This window comes from Lytechinus pictus, chromosome 15 (genome assembly GCF_037042905.1).
Source record: "Lytechinus pictus isolate F3 Inbred chromosome 15, Lp3.0, whole genome shotgun sequence".
Classification (NCBI taxonomy): domain Eukaryota; kingdom Metazoa; phylum Echinodermata; class Echinoidea; order Temnopleuroida; family Toxopneustidae; genus Lytechinus; species Lytechinus pictus.
The window spans coordinates 27,401,340-27,419,075 of record NC_087259.1 but is presented as its reverse complement, the minus strand read 5'-3'; the positions used below and the strand labels follow the sequence as shown (position 1 = coordinate 27,419,075).

The 17,736-nt window shown below is 35.6% G+C and overlaps 1 protein-coding gene across 2 annotated transcripts in view; it reads right to left on the bottom strand.

The window, feature by feature from the left end:
- Positions 1-12,961, bottom strand: part of LOC129278015 (mucin-2-like) — a 52,700-nt gene extending 39,739 nt beyond the window's left edge. For both annotated transcript variants that reach the window (XM_054914214.2, XM_064110427.1), the window contains exons 1-6: positions 12,676-12,961; positions 4,839-4,899; positions 4,009-4,301; positions 3,258-3,417; positions 2,161-2,339; positions 1,092-1,181 (exon numbers count right to left, since the gene is read on the bottom strand). In XM_054914214.2, coding sequence (XP_054770189.2) covers positions 1,092-1,181; positions 2,161-2,339; positions 3,258-3,417; positions 4,009-4,301; positions 4,839-4,899; positions 12,676-12,759 — 867 coding nt within the window. In that variant the 5' untranslated portion in view covers positions 12,760-12,961. The remainder of the gene's footprint in view (positions 1-1,091; positions 1,182-2,160; positions 2,340-3,257; positions 3,418-4,008; positions 4,302-4,838; positions 4,900-12,675) is intronic.
- Positions 12,962-17,736: the final 4,775 nt, after the last annotated feature.

The following is a 17,736-nucleotide window of genomic DNA, read 5'->3' as shown; positions in this document are numbered from 1 at the left end:
AAGAAATGAAAAGTCATTTGACCAAAATTGTCCATGAAGTAACTACGAACTGGTCTATTGATCGTAAGATATCATAAAGTCCCTTTAACAAGTGGAGGTGTGGCTGATTACAACCGTTTCAAATGTGTGCAGCATATATTGTGGCCAAATGATCTCAAACGATCCCAAGAAGCAATTGTGGGGTAGCAATATAACAGGGAGGACTACGATGATTGTACGATTTTCAAGCGGTTTATCGATTATTTTGAGTTCCAAGAATTTGTCTAGTGCAGAATTAGACAAATTTGTACAATAATATTGTAAGATCGTTTCCCTTAGGTACGATCAGCGCAAAGGCAACGTATTATACAGACATCCCCACACAATGAGTAGTATTATGTCCCGTAAACAATTTTAACACAAAGTCGTAGCTGTAACTACGATGCGCGAAAAATCCCCGGGAAAATCCATCCATGGCGATCGCAGTAAATGGAAATAGAAAAGAAGCTTAAAGGAGAATGAAACTCTTGGAGCAAGTTAGCTTTTGTGAAAGCAGAAAAATCAAAGAATAAGATCAACAAAACTTTGAGTAAAATAGGACTAGCAATAAAAGAGTTATGAGCATTTGAATGTCGAGATCACTAATGCTATGGAGATCCTCCCATTGGCAATGCGACCAAGATCTGTGATGTCACACACGTACAACTCTCCCATTTGGACACTGAAAATATACCCCAAAACATCTCTTTTTGCTCATTCTAATCATATGACAAACGATTCATCAATGATATAATGTTGTGAAACCTCTGTACTTGTCATCTCATAAAGAGAACACCTCACCTTGTGATAGACTCTATAAAAGTGAGAATATAAGTGAAATAAGTACTAAAGTAATGAGGGAGTTGTACGTGTGTGATATCACAGATCTTGGTCGCATTGCCGTTGCGAGGATCTACATGGCACTAGTGATCTCAATATTCGAATGCTCATAACTTTCTTATTATTCATTCAATCTTCCTCAAACTTTCAACAATATGTTATGATTTTTCTCTTTGATATAGATTCAGCTGGTTTTAAGGGTTTCATTCTCCTTTAAGAAATAAAGATCTCACCGTCAGAGTAGTTGTCATTGAGATGAGAAAACGAACCACTGATATTCTCATACTGATATCCAGACTTGGATCTGCGAATCGCCTGCTCATCTGAAATTCAACAGGATATGAAATACAAATACTATATCGTTAACTATTTCAAAATCAACACTTTCAAAAGAGAGTCAGTCTCCTGTACGAGCTAAATATGAAATACAAATACTCTATCGTTAACTATTTTTAAGATCAACACTTTCAAAAGAGAGTCAGTCTTCTGTACGAGCTAAATGGGAAATTCCCCGTGTTGCCTACAGCGTATGGAAACGGAACCTGGTTAAAAATCGGGACGTTATTGGGCAATTCCATCAAATGATCAACCGTTTTGTACGTCCGACCCCCATTTATCTCAAGTCTTACTTCACGTTAAAAACTGACCAAGTCATGGAAGTTAAAAAACATTACAGACTGTCAAAAGAACAAGAAATCAGAGACAGAAAATTTTATGAAGGTTCCACGTACAGAGAGTCGGACGTACATAAATTATTTATGGAATTGCCCTATTGATATCTGAAAATCTTAACGTTTGAGTCAAACATAATGACAATGAACATATTTCTTGACACAACACGTTTGTTAATGATAAATTGATCATGTACTAATACAGTTGTGTGCCTGAACTGGCTATCTATAGTTAAACCACAACTTTAAACCAGAGTTTAATTTAATAACCCTGGTTCAGAATACAGCCCGATGTGGAAAAAATTGCAGGACGAATATTTACAAGAAACCCTTCATTACACCACCAATGAAATGTGAAATATTCTCAACATCGTCATCATAACACTCTCCACTAAAAACCTCTATTAATAAAGATCAGATAAAAAATCTAGAACCAAAGCTTCACTATTTTTTCAAAATGTTGTACATCGATGTCTCAGAAGATTAACCATCAACCCTTTGGTTATGTTAAATGACATCATTTTATCTTAGTTTACAGTACACACATAGAGTGTATATAAGGATTATAGTTTGACAAAAGAAAAACTGCAAGCTTTCTAATTAAAACAAAAATGAGAAAGGATGTACTTACAATGTTAAGTACTGTCATTGCATATGTCTCCGTATCATTCCCATGTTCATCATAAACAAGACCGTCTACTACGTAATATATTTCCATGAATTTGGCGCCAAGATAAGCTCCTGTGTAGGTAGTCACATTGCCGCTGGATCCACCACTACCGCCTGATGATGCACTGTTTGCTGCTGCGGCTGTAATTGCATGGAGATACAGCATAATTAAACCAATGCCCGAAAAGTTACACCTTAAGTGTATGTAAGATGAACGATGATTTACACAACGTTGGTCTATCATCGAGAAAACAGTGACGTTTTGAAGGCCAGGAAGTGACGGTGACATTAAAAAAAATCCCCAAACAGCTGAGGTTTTAAATTCGTAAAGTAAACAACAGTAAACGCGAAGTCGGTCTAATAATGGTAATCATACTGATGATAACCTCAATTATTATAATAAAAATCATAACAAGTTATCACTTTGTTATCATACATACAGAACATCTATGTTATAATCTCAAGAACATGAATGATTCGATAAATTATTTTAAGTGCTTTTAGTAGTTTTAATTTTCTCTTACTATTAATCCCAATCTTTGTCATTCTTTCATCTATGTTTCCTCCCATTTTGTTCCCTTCCCTGTTTTAATGTACAATGTTTAATGTAAAGTGGCAATGGCATTTTGGTGTTACATGTTTCCGGGCTAGTGTTGAACTTCACTTACGCACACATGACCAACTTGATTATTCTACCTTTCGTGCCACGTTTATTTTAATCTTATTGTACTTGATTCTTCGCTGTGTTGCAACAGCAATTTTTATATAATAATTATCATCATTCATTGTTGACCGATAGAATAAATGTTTTCATGGTGATCCATAATTGTAAACATCATAAATGATTAGGATAATGTGACCGTATATAGATATCTTTCTCTATATTCTTTTCTGTTTTAATTATGTGTCAATGAGTCCAAATTCATACTTTATGATCGACAAATTATTCGAATCATGAGCAAATAGATAAATATATTGATCAATGCGAATAAATGAAAAAATGGATGTAGTTATGAAATAAATACATGTTGAGATAATAATCTGTTATCTGAGACTTACATTGTCCCACCGGGCAGAAAAGTTCATCATCCGAATCGCTTCGTTTATAGATGATATGAGGTTGGATATCATCTTCCATACTCCTCTTCATCCTCTTCATGTGGCCCCCTTTGAGGGGTTCAATGTACAGCATCTCATCTTTAACTGAAAGTGCTCCTCTCTGAAAGAACAATGCATTCGGGGGGGGGGGGGAACAGTACTCGAGTATGCAATTCATAAGATCGAGGAATCTACGACCAAAATTTTTGGTAGTAGATTCTTGGATTTTTGTTGGGAGGGGGTGTTTAATGCAAGATAAGGATACAATACATGCCTCTTCATGAAATTATAAGATTTTTTTTTAAGTTCTTACGCCGAGTATTAGGCCAATCATCAGAATCTAAGGCAGATTTCGCAACAATTATTGTTGTAATTAACTTAAAATCTGAATTATATTATTTATTTGTTTCGAATAGTTTCTGTTCTGTTAAGGTAACACCCGTATGAACTCAGCAAAGCAGCTGCTGCTCTGCTAAGCTGCATGGGAAAGCCTACATAAATCAATTATATATGAAACATTTTACGTCTAGGTTAATCATAGTGACTGACCATTATAGACGACAAAAACTACTCTCTGGCCTTTTCCGGTAAAACTGGAGATAATGGCAGAACTGGGATTTGAACTCACAACCTTTCAATCATGAGTCCAATGCTCTAAACACTAAACAACATCATCCATGGCTAAATTAATAATCATGATATTTATATTTACCACTCCACCGCACGTGCTTAGAGCTCCTGTCGATCCTTGATGAGAGATTGAGGTAGCAAAGAAATGACAGTCTCTTGATTGAACCGGTTCTTTCCGGATCGATCCATCTGGTTGGACATATTCCACCTCCAGGCCGGGTATAAGGAGCCAATGGTTTTTCGTAAGGGTTAAATGATGCTCTTCATCGAATGCAGTGAAGGTAACTTTGTGTGCTTCATTGTGATCGGTTGAATCTGTGCTTCGTTTCCTTACCGAAGGCGCATTTTGAATCCGCGGTGAGATGATGTCGTATTCTAAGTCATTAAACAACATTAACAATATGAATTTCCATTATGCGTTCTTAGCCAACAAAATATGATTAAGAACCGGGAGTGTCTGGATTGAACTAGTTCTTTCTGGATCGATCCACCGTTTGGAGTTAGTCTACTTATTAGGAACCAATAGTAACGTGATCTATGAACGCCAAGTTATTCGCTAAAAGTGCGTGCATGGTTGTGCGTGTCTTTACCGTGTGGAAGTATCGTACGTACGGTTTGCGTGCATGTGCATGTGTGTGTGTGTGTGTGGGGGGGGGGGTTCAAGTATGTAACAGTTAGCTGCCGTTAATTATTCCCAAATACTCCGATACAGAAATGGGCTTTTATTTCACAGAACGAATACTTAACCACCCTTTTACCTCTTTCATTGCACATGGAGGAAAAATAAAACAAAGTGAATCAGTTAGCGTAAGACCCATAATTAAATTTTGATAATGGTAATTAATTTGGGAAATGTGATTGCCAAGGCATTTTTCTAAATTGACAACAGGTACTAAAGATTGATATGCTTACCTTTTACACTTGTTTGCTTTGTGTATGTCTTAAGCTCTTCTTCCGTTAGGATGCCATGAAACTGGGAAACAAAATTAATATATGTAGGTGAGTGGAAAAATAAAATGCTCTCGCTTTCTCTCACTCACATACACCCACCCACACTTTTTCTATATTATCTTTCCATCCACCCATCTATCTATCTATCTATCCATCCATATATATATATCCATCTATCCACCCATCCATCTAATTATATATATCTATAAATTATCATATCTTTGTACTAATTGATTTTGTCTATTTTTCCCTATCTATCCACATTCCTTAACATTTATTGGTTACATAACTTTGTACCACCAATCAACAAACTCCCCTTAAGTTATGCTGACCTCATCGTATGGTTGTCCTGTAAACCTTATTGGTCAATATTTTCCCAGAAAATATCTGGTCTGAAATCTTACCGGATAAAGTATTAAAAAAAGCGATGAAAATATCGCGATCCTGATCAAAAGAAAACTAAGACAGATAAACGTAATAGAGTTTAATGTTTTCTAGAAATGAGCTTTTGAGGAATATGAAAAGGAAAACGAATATTTAGGCTACAATGTGAAAAAAATTAGACATTGAACATTTTCCAGTAAATTTCTTTGAATGCATTTTTCTGAGAATTCATAGATATTTGACACTATACCATTCAACCCTGAAAAATGTTTGCATTTTTCAAAAAGCCAGAATCAACTTATCATGCAGCGATGGAAAATCAAACTTTGCCCCCGAAAAGCCGTGGTGTGAGCAATCATCCTACGATGAAATTAACAATAACGATGTCGAATATGGTCTCAGTCTGATTTTCTTTCCGCATTTAATACATAAAAACACGATAAAAAAACTGATAAACATGATTACAAAAACAAAATCATGTTCGCTAAATTCTTTGTAACAACGAAGCTCATATTAATAAGAATAAAGATTGTCAAGAAAGACGGTATCAAAAATAACTTTATCATTATAATAAAAAAACATCAAAAAGAATAGAACACCCCTTTAAATCATGTTGATGACGGAATGACACTACCAAAACTATACTGCTCGCCTGCGATTACCAACGAACTTGTGACTTTTAATCTCCATTATCATATTTTTGGGCTTCCAAGTACACTTAAAATTAGATAACACATTCTACTCCATTTCAATAATAAAACAGATGGGAGGGGGGGGGGGGGGGGCTTGGGAGAAGTCAGGACCGGCACAGTAAAAAATAAAAACCTACACCAATAAAAACTGAAAAGAAGTGGAGGAGAAAGAAAATGAAGGAAAAGAACTGAAAATGTCGATTGTTGAATACTGTGTAAGAATCTCTCACTATTAATATAGATTTTCATTTAAAAAGTCATTTCGTTCTCTTGCTTCGCCCCTTTTTTTTATAAAAGAAATAAACCCCACATATGCACTGTTCTGCCCCTTCATTTTTTTTCCGGCTCATCACGCCTTAATACTTTAGCTTGAAGAGAAAAAGAACACTTTTTGCACTTTAGTATTCTATAGTCCTCTATTCAGAAGTGCTTCCATAGAACGAGATTATAAAAAGCATTAAAAAGATGATAATAAGAATTTTAAAACATGTTCTTTCGAGTGAAGGACCGGGGTGAATGCTATTGTATTGCGCATACCCATGACCTTGTTTCTTTTTATCGAATCCCTCCGCCCAAACGAATATCGTCACACTATTGAAAAAAACATCGGTACCACGTAACACAGTGACGTAGTCATGGTAGTATGGAATAAATATGACATGAAACAAATTCTAAGTACTTTCAGAATTTAAATGAGACATCAAATATGCGCGTTGGATTAGTTTTTAATGTTGTTTTTAATTATGCCCATTTGTTTAAATATATCTTAACGGAATCATAATATCAGTGTTCTTCATGTTGTCAAACTTGAAATTAAAATCAGACTAGTATACACATTCAATCGTAGCAAAGTAAATCTGAGGACCGTTTCAGAAAGAGTTACAACTTTTTGATTATGAAAAAAGTGGCTAGCACCCAATCACAATGAAGGTTCATTATGGTTGTTACCGGGTTGTTACAATAACGGCAAAGTTAGGATAGCTGTAAATCTTTATGAAACGGGCCCCTAAACTTCACACATGACTGATTAGGGTAAGGATGTTTTGTCATCTAAAACCAATTTGCACATATCTTTAGCCTAGTAGGTTCCCTGCAGTCGAACTGATGATATCCATAGAATTTTCAATTATTTCAAGATGATTGTGAAACCTAATGGGTCATAGGGTTGGTATAAGTTATGTTTGCGTATTATGAAGTATGTTTATCGATGTACATATGAATTTTAGATAATGATTAATGATGCTCTGTTTTTATCAACCTTTTCTCTCTTATTCACCCTCCCTCCCTCTCCCCCCTCTCTCTCTCTCAGGTCATTTGTTGGGTATTTTGAAGGGGTTCACTAGGGCCTGCAATTATAACCATTTTCTACTAAAACAAATAATCAACGCCCATGACTGGAATGCCTTCTTTCCCAATTTACCAAAGGGAAGTGGGAGGTGTAAGGGTTCTGAATCTCGCCTTGTAATTACAGGGTCGTGTGTTCGAACGCCCCCCCCCCCGGTCTAGCATCCTTTGGCAAGGCATCAATAAACACTTTGCCACTCTCCAACCGGCATATGTAGTACAATTGGCAAATGATTCTTAGAACTCTTGAATGCTTCTCAGGGAGTGGAGAAGGTACATACACTCTGTGCATGCATGTCAGGAACTGATGACCGGGGTAATAATAATTGCAAGTGTAAAGCGTATAGAAACAAAATGTAATAAGCGTTATATAAATGTAACTGTTACTATTTATACACTGCATACGGCTGCGTAATGAGGCAAAAAAAATGAGAGAAGGGTCTGAGTTTTGCCACAGTCCACTATAGATACAAGCCTCCCCCATCAACCTGGGCAACCTTCAATAGATTAATAATACATTCTGCACTATATTATATATATATATAAATCTGAATTGTTAAGATATTAAAGGAAATTCAATGAAACTTTATGATAATGCCAAATGAGATGCAATGGTTAATCACCCTGATGTGAAGATTTTAGGAGGCCCCTCAACTTCCTCAAGACGCCATCCGTTTTTACGAAAAATGTCATGATTTAGCTCATCTTAGTTTGGAGGAAAATTGAAGCAAAATGATGAAACCATTTAGACGGAATTTGTGGTATTTGTTCATAGAATGCCATATCAAAACCACAGAGCCGCCTCTACAAATGTTGATCTTCAATATTGCAACAATAACGTCATTCGATGATAAGCAGTTCAAAACGAATTATTGACTTGGGCGTTAGTCGTTCTGCGTCAATGAAGCATAAAAGGAAATAATTTGGTTTTCCCCTTTGACAAAACTATAAAAAAAAATCACTTTATAATAGCCGCATATTTGAAATAAGTCTGCCTGCCTGCCATCAGTGGTACTCTATAGGATGGTTGGGGTCAATGAGAGATGACGGAATAATTTTTTTAGATAAGTTAACATAATAAGTATTCATCGAAAAAGGCCAAACGAAATTGAAGGATTTGGTGCTCATCAAGGGCATGAGAAAATTTCTGTTCAGTAAAAAATATAAAGGCTCGCAAATTCGATTGGGGTTGAACTGTTTCCGAGCCCCCCCCCCCCTCCCTGCCCCCCAATGCATGTACTGCGTATACGGCTGTGATGCACCCTGTGCAAACTGCTAAACTGGTGACTTAAAAAAAGAGTAAATTTATTAATTAATGGCTATCGTTTTTACCATTGCAAGTTCACATGTATCACAAGATTATCGTTGCATTCACCCGAAAAATGTCATTCGAAGTGTGTTCCATAGCATTTCATAATTAGATTAACAACTATTGCAACTTTGCCATTATCAGGCAACTAGCATGCCAGCCTTTATTGTGATTGGCTGCTGGATAAAGTTAAGCTGCCATATTGACACAGTTTCAGTAGTTGCAACTCTGTACTGGATCGATTTCGTTGATATGATCGCGACTTGAGAGAAAAAAAATCCGCTGAAGGTAATAGCTTCCTCCCTAGTATTAAGATATATAATCATTTCTATTTTCATTTCCATTTGTTAACATATTTTTTTTTTAATGTGGTTAAATTCAGCACACCGGGCATTTAATGTACCTCCCTTCCACGGGGTGCAGTTGCACAAACGAAACCGATTTTAAAAAAGAGCATTGGTATGCCATTGGTAATAACGTAATATCTTTCAGTGGGTTCGATTCGGTTTCGCGATTGTGACTGTGCCATTACAGATATCATTTTGCCCTTTCTGTACCTCTATCGTGTTTATTGTCATTGAAATCTGGAAATGATCTCCCTTTATCAATCCAATAACGGGGTTGTTTTCAGTTCATCGCTCCCAAATGAACCGTGTAAAGATTAAGTTAAAGTAATTCAAATTGAATTCTATTCTTTTTTTTCTTCAAATGAGTGGAATCTGTGGTGGAGTTCAAGATTCATTGACCTTTAAATATCTCGAAAATCCTGGGTGGGAAAAACATCAAGCAAATGCTTTAGCAGGAAAATTTTAATTTTGTTTTGATAATAGTTGCTGTATATTTCCTAATGAAATATTTGATTAACATAAAGATACCTTATTTTCTTGCCCGATATCGTAAATGAATAATGTAAAAGAGACCTGTCTGCACAGTGTGATATGATGTGATGCTATTTTGGAGAAAAGGCACGATACCAATTTATTTGTATTTTAAACTGTGAAAATTGAAAAATAAGTTTAGTTTGCGTTTAGACGTAACTATTAAATTTGAAATTGTATATTGTGCAGAATATTGGTTAAAATGGATGCAACATGTTAAAAATGTATCTGAATCACCAATTACATGCATGCTCGCCTTAAGGGCAACTTATGGTAAAATTTTCTGCCAATGGATTAATAATTGCCTTGTACGACTCCTTTAAAAATATAATTACAATATTGGGAGTTTCACTGATTCTATTTTCTCTTGAAAGATGAGTTTCACAATCCAGTGAATTAACGTTTTTTCACGACTGTTTCATAAACGGGTTTTGAATTCTCATTTTTTGTCACATCATGGGCACTGACAAAGCGTGTGAGTTTGCCTTTCATTTTTTGAGAGCTAAGCTCCTTTTTAAAAAGAAATCTATGATTTTATTTGTACGGCATTCACTATTACCATTTGTGATTGTTCTATTCTTTACATGCTGAAACAGCCTTTATATTCATTTACTTATTTGCTAATTAATCACATAATATATTTTTTTCATTCATTCATTCTTTAATTCATTCACTCACTTATTCATTTGTTTATTTATTTACTTACATTGTAGGAAAGGATTCCAAAAACCTAAAAACTTTTATATTATTTTCAGGTGTATAGGCCTATATGCAACTGTGATTAATACCTGTTGTTCCCCCACAGTGTACTAAAGATGGTGTAACATTGTGGAAACTCACTGTGGAGTGTGGTGATAACCATCTTCACTCTGTTGAAGTTTGCATTTAGCATTTTAACAGCGTGGATCACATCTCTATGATTCCCTACGTGATCACACTGTGAACATTCACACTTTATTAATGTGCACAGTATGAAATTGTCTTCCCACTGGTAAAATTGAGCATTTTAAGAGTGTGGATCACATCTTTATTATTCAATATGTGATCACACTATAAACGTTCAAACTATCCAAATGTCACAGTGTAAAACTATTCTCACAGTGTTAAAATTGAGCATTTTTAGAGTGTGGATCACTTCTTCATTATTTACTATGTGATCACACTGTGAACATTCACACTATACAAATGTGTACAGTATGAAATTGTCTTTCCACTGGTAAAATTGAGCATTTTAAGAGTGTGGATTATATCTTTATTATTTAATATGTGACCACAATGTAAACATTTTGCATTATCAAGATGTCCACAGTGTTAAATTGTCTTCCCACTTATAAAATAGAGCATTTTAAGACTGTGGATCACATCTTTATTATTCAAGATGTGATCACAATGTTAACATTCAAAATATAACTGTAACAGTGTAAATTATTCTCACAGTGTTAAAATTGAGCATTTTAAGAGGGTGGATCACATCTTTATTATTCAATATGTGATCACACTATAAACATTCAAACTATCCAAATGTCACAGTGTAAAACTATTCCCACAGTGTTAAAATTGAGCATTTTAAGAGTGTGGAACACATCTAATTATTCAACATGTGACCACACTGTGAACATTAAAACTCTTTAAATGTCCACAGTAAGAAATTGTCCTCCCACTGGTAAAATTTAGCATTTTGAGAGTGTGGATCACATCTTCATTATTAACTATGTGACCACACTGTGAACATTTACATTATTTAAATGTCCACAGTATGAAATTGTCTTCCCACTTATAAAATAGAGCATTTTAAGAGTGTGGATCACATCTTTATTATTCAAGATGTGATCACACTGTTAACATTCAAAATATAACTGTAACAGTGTAAATTATTCTCACAGTGTTAAAATTGAGCATTTTAAAAGTGTTGATTACATCTTCATTATTTACTATGTGACCACACCGTGAAAAATCATACTATATACATGTATATGTCCACAGTGTGAAACTATCTTCACATTGTTAAAATTCAGTATTTTAAGACCGTGGATCACATCTTCATCATTCACTATGTGACCACGCTGTAAACATTTCGCACTATAAAGATGCCCAGTGTGAAAATGACTTCCCACTGTTAAAATTGAGCATTATAAGAGAGTGAATCACATCTCCATATTGTCCACTGTGTGTAGACACTGTGGAAACTCACTCTGTTGAGGTGTACGCAATTAATAAAACTAGGTAATAGTGTAAGAATTTAGCATTTTAATAGTATGAATCACATATTCACTTAACCCAATTTGTGACCACAGTGTGGATACTCCCACTGGCGAAATAACCACAGTGTACTGTGAGATTAACTTTACTCTATTAAAATTGAGCATTTCAATCGTGTGAATCACATCCTCCAAATATAATATTCCACTATGCGAAGACAGTATGGATACTCAGACTGGCGAGGTTACCAGAGTGTTAGATTAACTTTAATGTGTTAGAATTCATTATTTCAATCGTGTGAATCATATCTGCAACTATAGTCCACTTTGTGAACACAGTATGGACACTCAGACTAGCGAGGTTACCACAGTGTGAGATTAGTTTTACACTATTGGAGTGTGAATCACATCTTTACATAGTCCACTATGTGAACACAATATGCACTCTCAGACTGACGAGATCACCACAGTGTGAGATTAGTTTTACACTATCGGAGTGTGAATCATATCTTCATATGCATGTAGTCAACTGTGTGAACACACTGTAGAAATACTTTGAACGCAGATGGATCTTAACAATGTGGATGTTTCTTTAAAAACTGACATCAATCTGATTTTGTTCTATGCGTGTATTGCTTTCCATCTGACCTACGTTGTTCCCACCCTTCCCCCATCTCCCCCTCTTTTCCTTTCTTTCTCTCTCTCTTTCTTTCTTTCTTTTTTTTCTTTCTGCCTGTTTCCTCTCCCCTTCTTCCAATTCCCAGACATCTCAAAGTCATCAAAGTTATGAAAACGAAGTTTCAACGTAACAAATCATCATCCACTACAAAAATCACGAATTGCTTTAAAAGAATTCATGGAACGAAATGTGGAATTACATAACTGCTAATTTTGAAATGACTGTAAGGTCAGCTATGAAAGACTTTTAACCAGTAGTTGGTCGATACATGTTTTAACTAATGTTTTTTTTTCTAAGCATTTATTTAAACCTACCTCTGACAAGCAGAATATGTGTTGTATACTCAACGCAAGCCAAAAGAAGATAATCGTATACGTCACACCCATGTCTGGATACATTGCCGATGTTATGTATCCAAATTATATTTGATGATTATTAGCCCGTCAGCATTCACAAAACTTGAAATCGGGGATAACTGAAAATGAAAATCGTCCCGCCAATCTGCAGAAGAGAAGACTGCAATCACAGGTATGGTGTCTACGATGATTTATTCAAAAAACTTTTTTCGAAAACCATGTACGTTCAGGTGTTTCCACAAAATGAATAGCACACGGTTCATAAATGATTATGTATGGTATATGAATGAGGGGCGTTGATAAGGTTGGATGATCGTTCTGAATTAACCAAAGACCTCATAATATTTCACAAAACCGGGTCGTTTGTTTGGATTCCATATTCCACGCAATGCACTGTTTAACGCACAGTCTCCACCTCATCATACTCGGTATAAATGCAATCAATGAGCCATTGAAATATTTGTGACGTCAAGTATGCTCGATTTCTGGAGAATATTCTGTCATAACTTATTTTAGTTATGTCGAAGAAATTTTCATTTAGTAAACAATATCATTGATACGAAAAGCTGTTTTTTGTTGCACAACAAACTGAAAATATACCGTATAGGCCCCGGAAGTGGTGGATTGTGGAAGTTGGCCGGGATCAGGGGCGAGATGCAAAAAAATTGACCTCCCCCCCTCCCCAACTGCCTTGGCGAACACAATTATAAACATTACAACAATGCAAACAAACGCAAACTTCCAGAAGAAGAAGAAAAAGTAGGAGGAGGAGGGAGGGAGGAGGAGAAGGAGAAGATGAAGAAGAAGAAGAAGAATACATTTTTGGTCCAGCTATCACTCTTTTTCCAGCAACTTATTGCTAATAAAAATAATTTATGAAAATAGTTGGATCAAAATAGTGAAATTATCTTGATTGAGTACAGTAACTCAGTTAACTTTATTTGAACCTAGCAGTCAAATGGGTGCTCAATCTATACTCTGTTATGAACATAATGTGTTGTATTACATTGTATCAATTTGATATCTATACTTTTCTTTGCGGAAATAAAATAATAATACTAATAATACAACTCTCATTAGCAGTATCAAAAAGCAAACATTTAAATTCCGTCAAATATTATTTTATCAGGCTACTTAAGCTCATATCATCTTAATTGTGTGTTTATCAATTCAAATACTTAAATAAATGGTGAGAACCACTTCAGTGTAACAGTTAGTTCAAACAAATGGATTATAAATTATTGATATTGGAGCTCGTGCAAATAAATTAGCCAAAGCAGTAGATTTTTTGGGCTAGCTTTTTATATTTTAATTATGATATGAAAATAACGACTGAACAACCAACAATTTGTGTAACCACAAATATAACGAAATTGTGACTTCATTCCCTGGTGGAAAGAACACCGTATCACACAATGTGATCACAGTGTGTTCACATAGTGGACTATGTGAAAATATTACACTGTTAGAACGCTTAAATTCAACAGTGTGAACATATTTTCACACCGTGCACACCACTAGCGTACCTACGGGGGGGGGGCAGAGGGGGCAGACTGCCCCCCTGACGAGTCTTGAAGACCTTTTTTTTTTTTTTTTTTTTTTTTTGCTTGTCAAATTTTTTTCTGGTACGAAATCCTTTATTTGTGGTTGAAGACCTTTTTTTTTTATTTTTTGCTTGTCAATTTTTTTTATGGACGAGATCCTTCATTTGTGGTTGAAGACCTTTTTTTTTTGCTTGTCAATTTTTTTGGCGGACGAATTTACCCCCCCTGTGGAAAATCCTAGGTACGCCACTGGTGCACACTTCGGCAGTGTGACTGTTCACGCTGTTGAAATGCTCAAATTCGATAGTGTGCCGTGATTTCACATTGTGTTCCACACTGTGGCAAACATTGTGGCACTTTGTATTCTTTCCAGTATGGAATAATTTCGATATTTAGTATATGATTTTATTTGTATAACAATACCAGTATTATAACCAAAATAAAACTCAGACATCTGGGTCCCGTAACACAAAGGTTAGCGATTAATCGTACGCTTGATTTTTACGATTGATTGTACATTGTAGTCAATGGAATCAATCGTATAAAAATGTTCTACGATCATTGCTAGGTTTTGTGTTACGGGCCCCTGAATTGACATTCCTATGCGTCAGTCACACCGGTGCACCTGACTCCAGGGGCCCCTTGCAGAAAGAGTTGCAATCAATCGCAACTCTAAAAATCATGCGTAACCTGATTTTCAAACCAATCAACAGCGCGCATTTGGGACTTGCGATTTATTTTTTGGCTTGCGTTTAAACGCAACTCTTTCTGCAACGGGCTCCAGACCGACCAATGTGATAACGTTATGTATAATAACAGAACATCGGTTGGTTCTTGGGCCCGTCTTACAAAGAGTTATGATTGATCCAATCAATCGTAAGACTATGGAAATCCATCAGTGTCATAAATTTGTCTACAGGAAATTTGGACAATGTCCTTTGTAAACCAATAGACGCACAGTGACTTTTCAAGAAAACAATGAATGCATAAATATAAATCATAGTTAGAACATATTTGAACAAACATGCATAATAGTTGTTGATGGCGGTCCATAGTTGTGGTTGATTGGATCAATCGCAACTCTCTGTAAGACGGGGCCCTGGACTCACTTTAGCTTGTTGAGTTGATGTGACTGTTACATAAGCCGTTTAGTTTGGGTATATTCAATAAATAAATTGCCAGTCACTGTACTAGATCATTGAAATGTTGCATAAATGTGCAGGTCATGAACAATCATGCTGTTGATATTATAACAAGTGGAACGCCTCTGGCAGTCTTGCCTGCATTACGCGATTTAATATAGCAGCAGTGCTAACTTTGAAAACTACTATAAAATAAACATTCACAAAAACACCATTCATGTAATGACATAATACCACGTTCATTGACCATAAATGACATTTGAACGGTGACTTAAGACTTGTCAACTACACCCATGTCCACATTTCATTCACTCTATCCATAAACTTTCAAAGTTATGATGGCAATTCAACAATTACCCCAACATGGCCTAAATTTATTGACCTTAACTGACCTTTGACCTTGGTCTTGTGACCTGAAACTCACAGGGGATGTTCAGTGATACTTGATTACTCTTATATCCCAAGTTTTATGAACTAGATCCATAAACTTTCAGAGTTAGGATGGTAATTCAACAAATACCCTCAACACGGCCAAAGTTCATTGACCTTTAATGACCTTTGACCATGGTCATGTGACCTGAAACTCGTACAGGATGTTCAGTGATACTTGATTAACCTAATGTCCAAGTTTCATGAACTAGATCCATAAATTTTCAAAGTTATGATGGTAATTCAACAAATACCCCCAACTTGGCCAAAGTTCATTGACCCTAGATGACCTTTGACCTTGGTCATGTGACCTGAAACTCAGGCAGGATGTTCACTCATACTTGATTAACCTTATGTCCAACTTTCATGAACTAGATCCATAAATTTCCAAAGTTATGATAGTAATTCAACAAAAAAACCCAACTTGACCAAAGTTCATTGACCCTAAATGACCTTTGACCTTGATCACGTGACCTGAAACTCGAGCAGGATGTTCAGTAATACTTGATTAACCTTATGTCCAAGTTTCATGAACTAGGTCTATATACTTTCTAAGTTATGATGTCATTTCAAAAACTTAACCTTAGGTTAAGATTTGATGTTGACGCCGCCGTCGGAAAAGCGGCGCCTATAGTCTCGCTCTGCTATGCAGGCGAGACAAAAATGCATTTTGGTCTGGCCCTTTTCCGTCACGACTGACATAGAAATAATGGCGTACATTTTATCCTTCTGTCATATGACATATATTCTGAGAGCATGAGATGTACACAAAATTATATTATGCGTCATATACAATTTTTTTCTTAATGTTTTCTAGTATAATGATAAAAATTATTATCTTTACAACAACAACAATAATAATAGTAATGATGATGATAATAATATAACAATAATAATAATAATTATAACAATAATATCATCTATATATCCCATGCTATCCATCAACTCTATGCGCTTTACGGATGAATCATTTAACTTATATCATTACGTTCATAGTGATCTTTTAAAAGAGATAATAACATTATCGAGTGGTGCTAGATGTCTTGAAGAAACGAACAACACTCAAATTTTCGCCAAAGATCAAGGGATGAAAACAAAAGAATGAATTGTTTCTACACTTTTGTAGAATTAAAGTAAGATATAATATACAGTATAATTCACATTATTGAATTTTTTCCAAAGCTTTAGACATAGTGTAAATCTGCATGTGCATGATAGGAAATCATTACCTTTAATGGACGGGTACTGCGCAGATTCATTGACGAGGATGTTGGTGTGGGTGTGGTTGTGGGTGCGTGTCTGTTGATCTTATTGTCTGTTTTAATCTCACCACCTATATATGCTCAACTTTATTTTTCCCGCGATTCGGATGTACCACTCTCCGTTCTCCTCGCTATTTTTCTATTTCTCTTTCTCCCCTCTCTTTTTTTCTCTTCCTTCCTTCCCTCCCCTTCTCTCCCTGCCCTCCTCTGCCTCTGCCCCACCCTCTCCTCTTGACCTCTTCATATCTTCCTTCTCTCCTGTGTCTATCAATTCCATTATCACAAAAACGCTGAATGTACACACAGACCTATATAATAATGATAAACGTCATTAAAAGGCAACTGTGAAAATTAATCATACTTTCAGTGGCAATCCGCGGGCTAAAATTTTCTTGAGCTACGAAAGGTAAGTCCACCCCATTATTATAGAACAAGGTCAAGTTAGCAGTGGCCTAATGACCCCCCCCCAAAAAAAAAAAAAAAAAAAAAAAAAAAAGCACAACATGGCGCATGCAAAAAAAAATAATTCGCGTTCGAGAAAAACGAACATGGAAAATCATATCTGTTTAAAATGAAAATTTTAAATTATGACAGATTTTTACGCGATATTCAGGAAGCGATATCATATTCACTCTCTCTCCT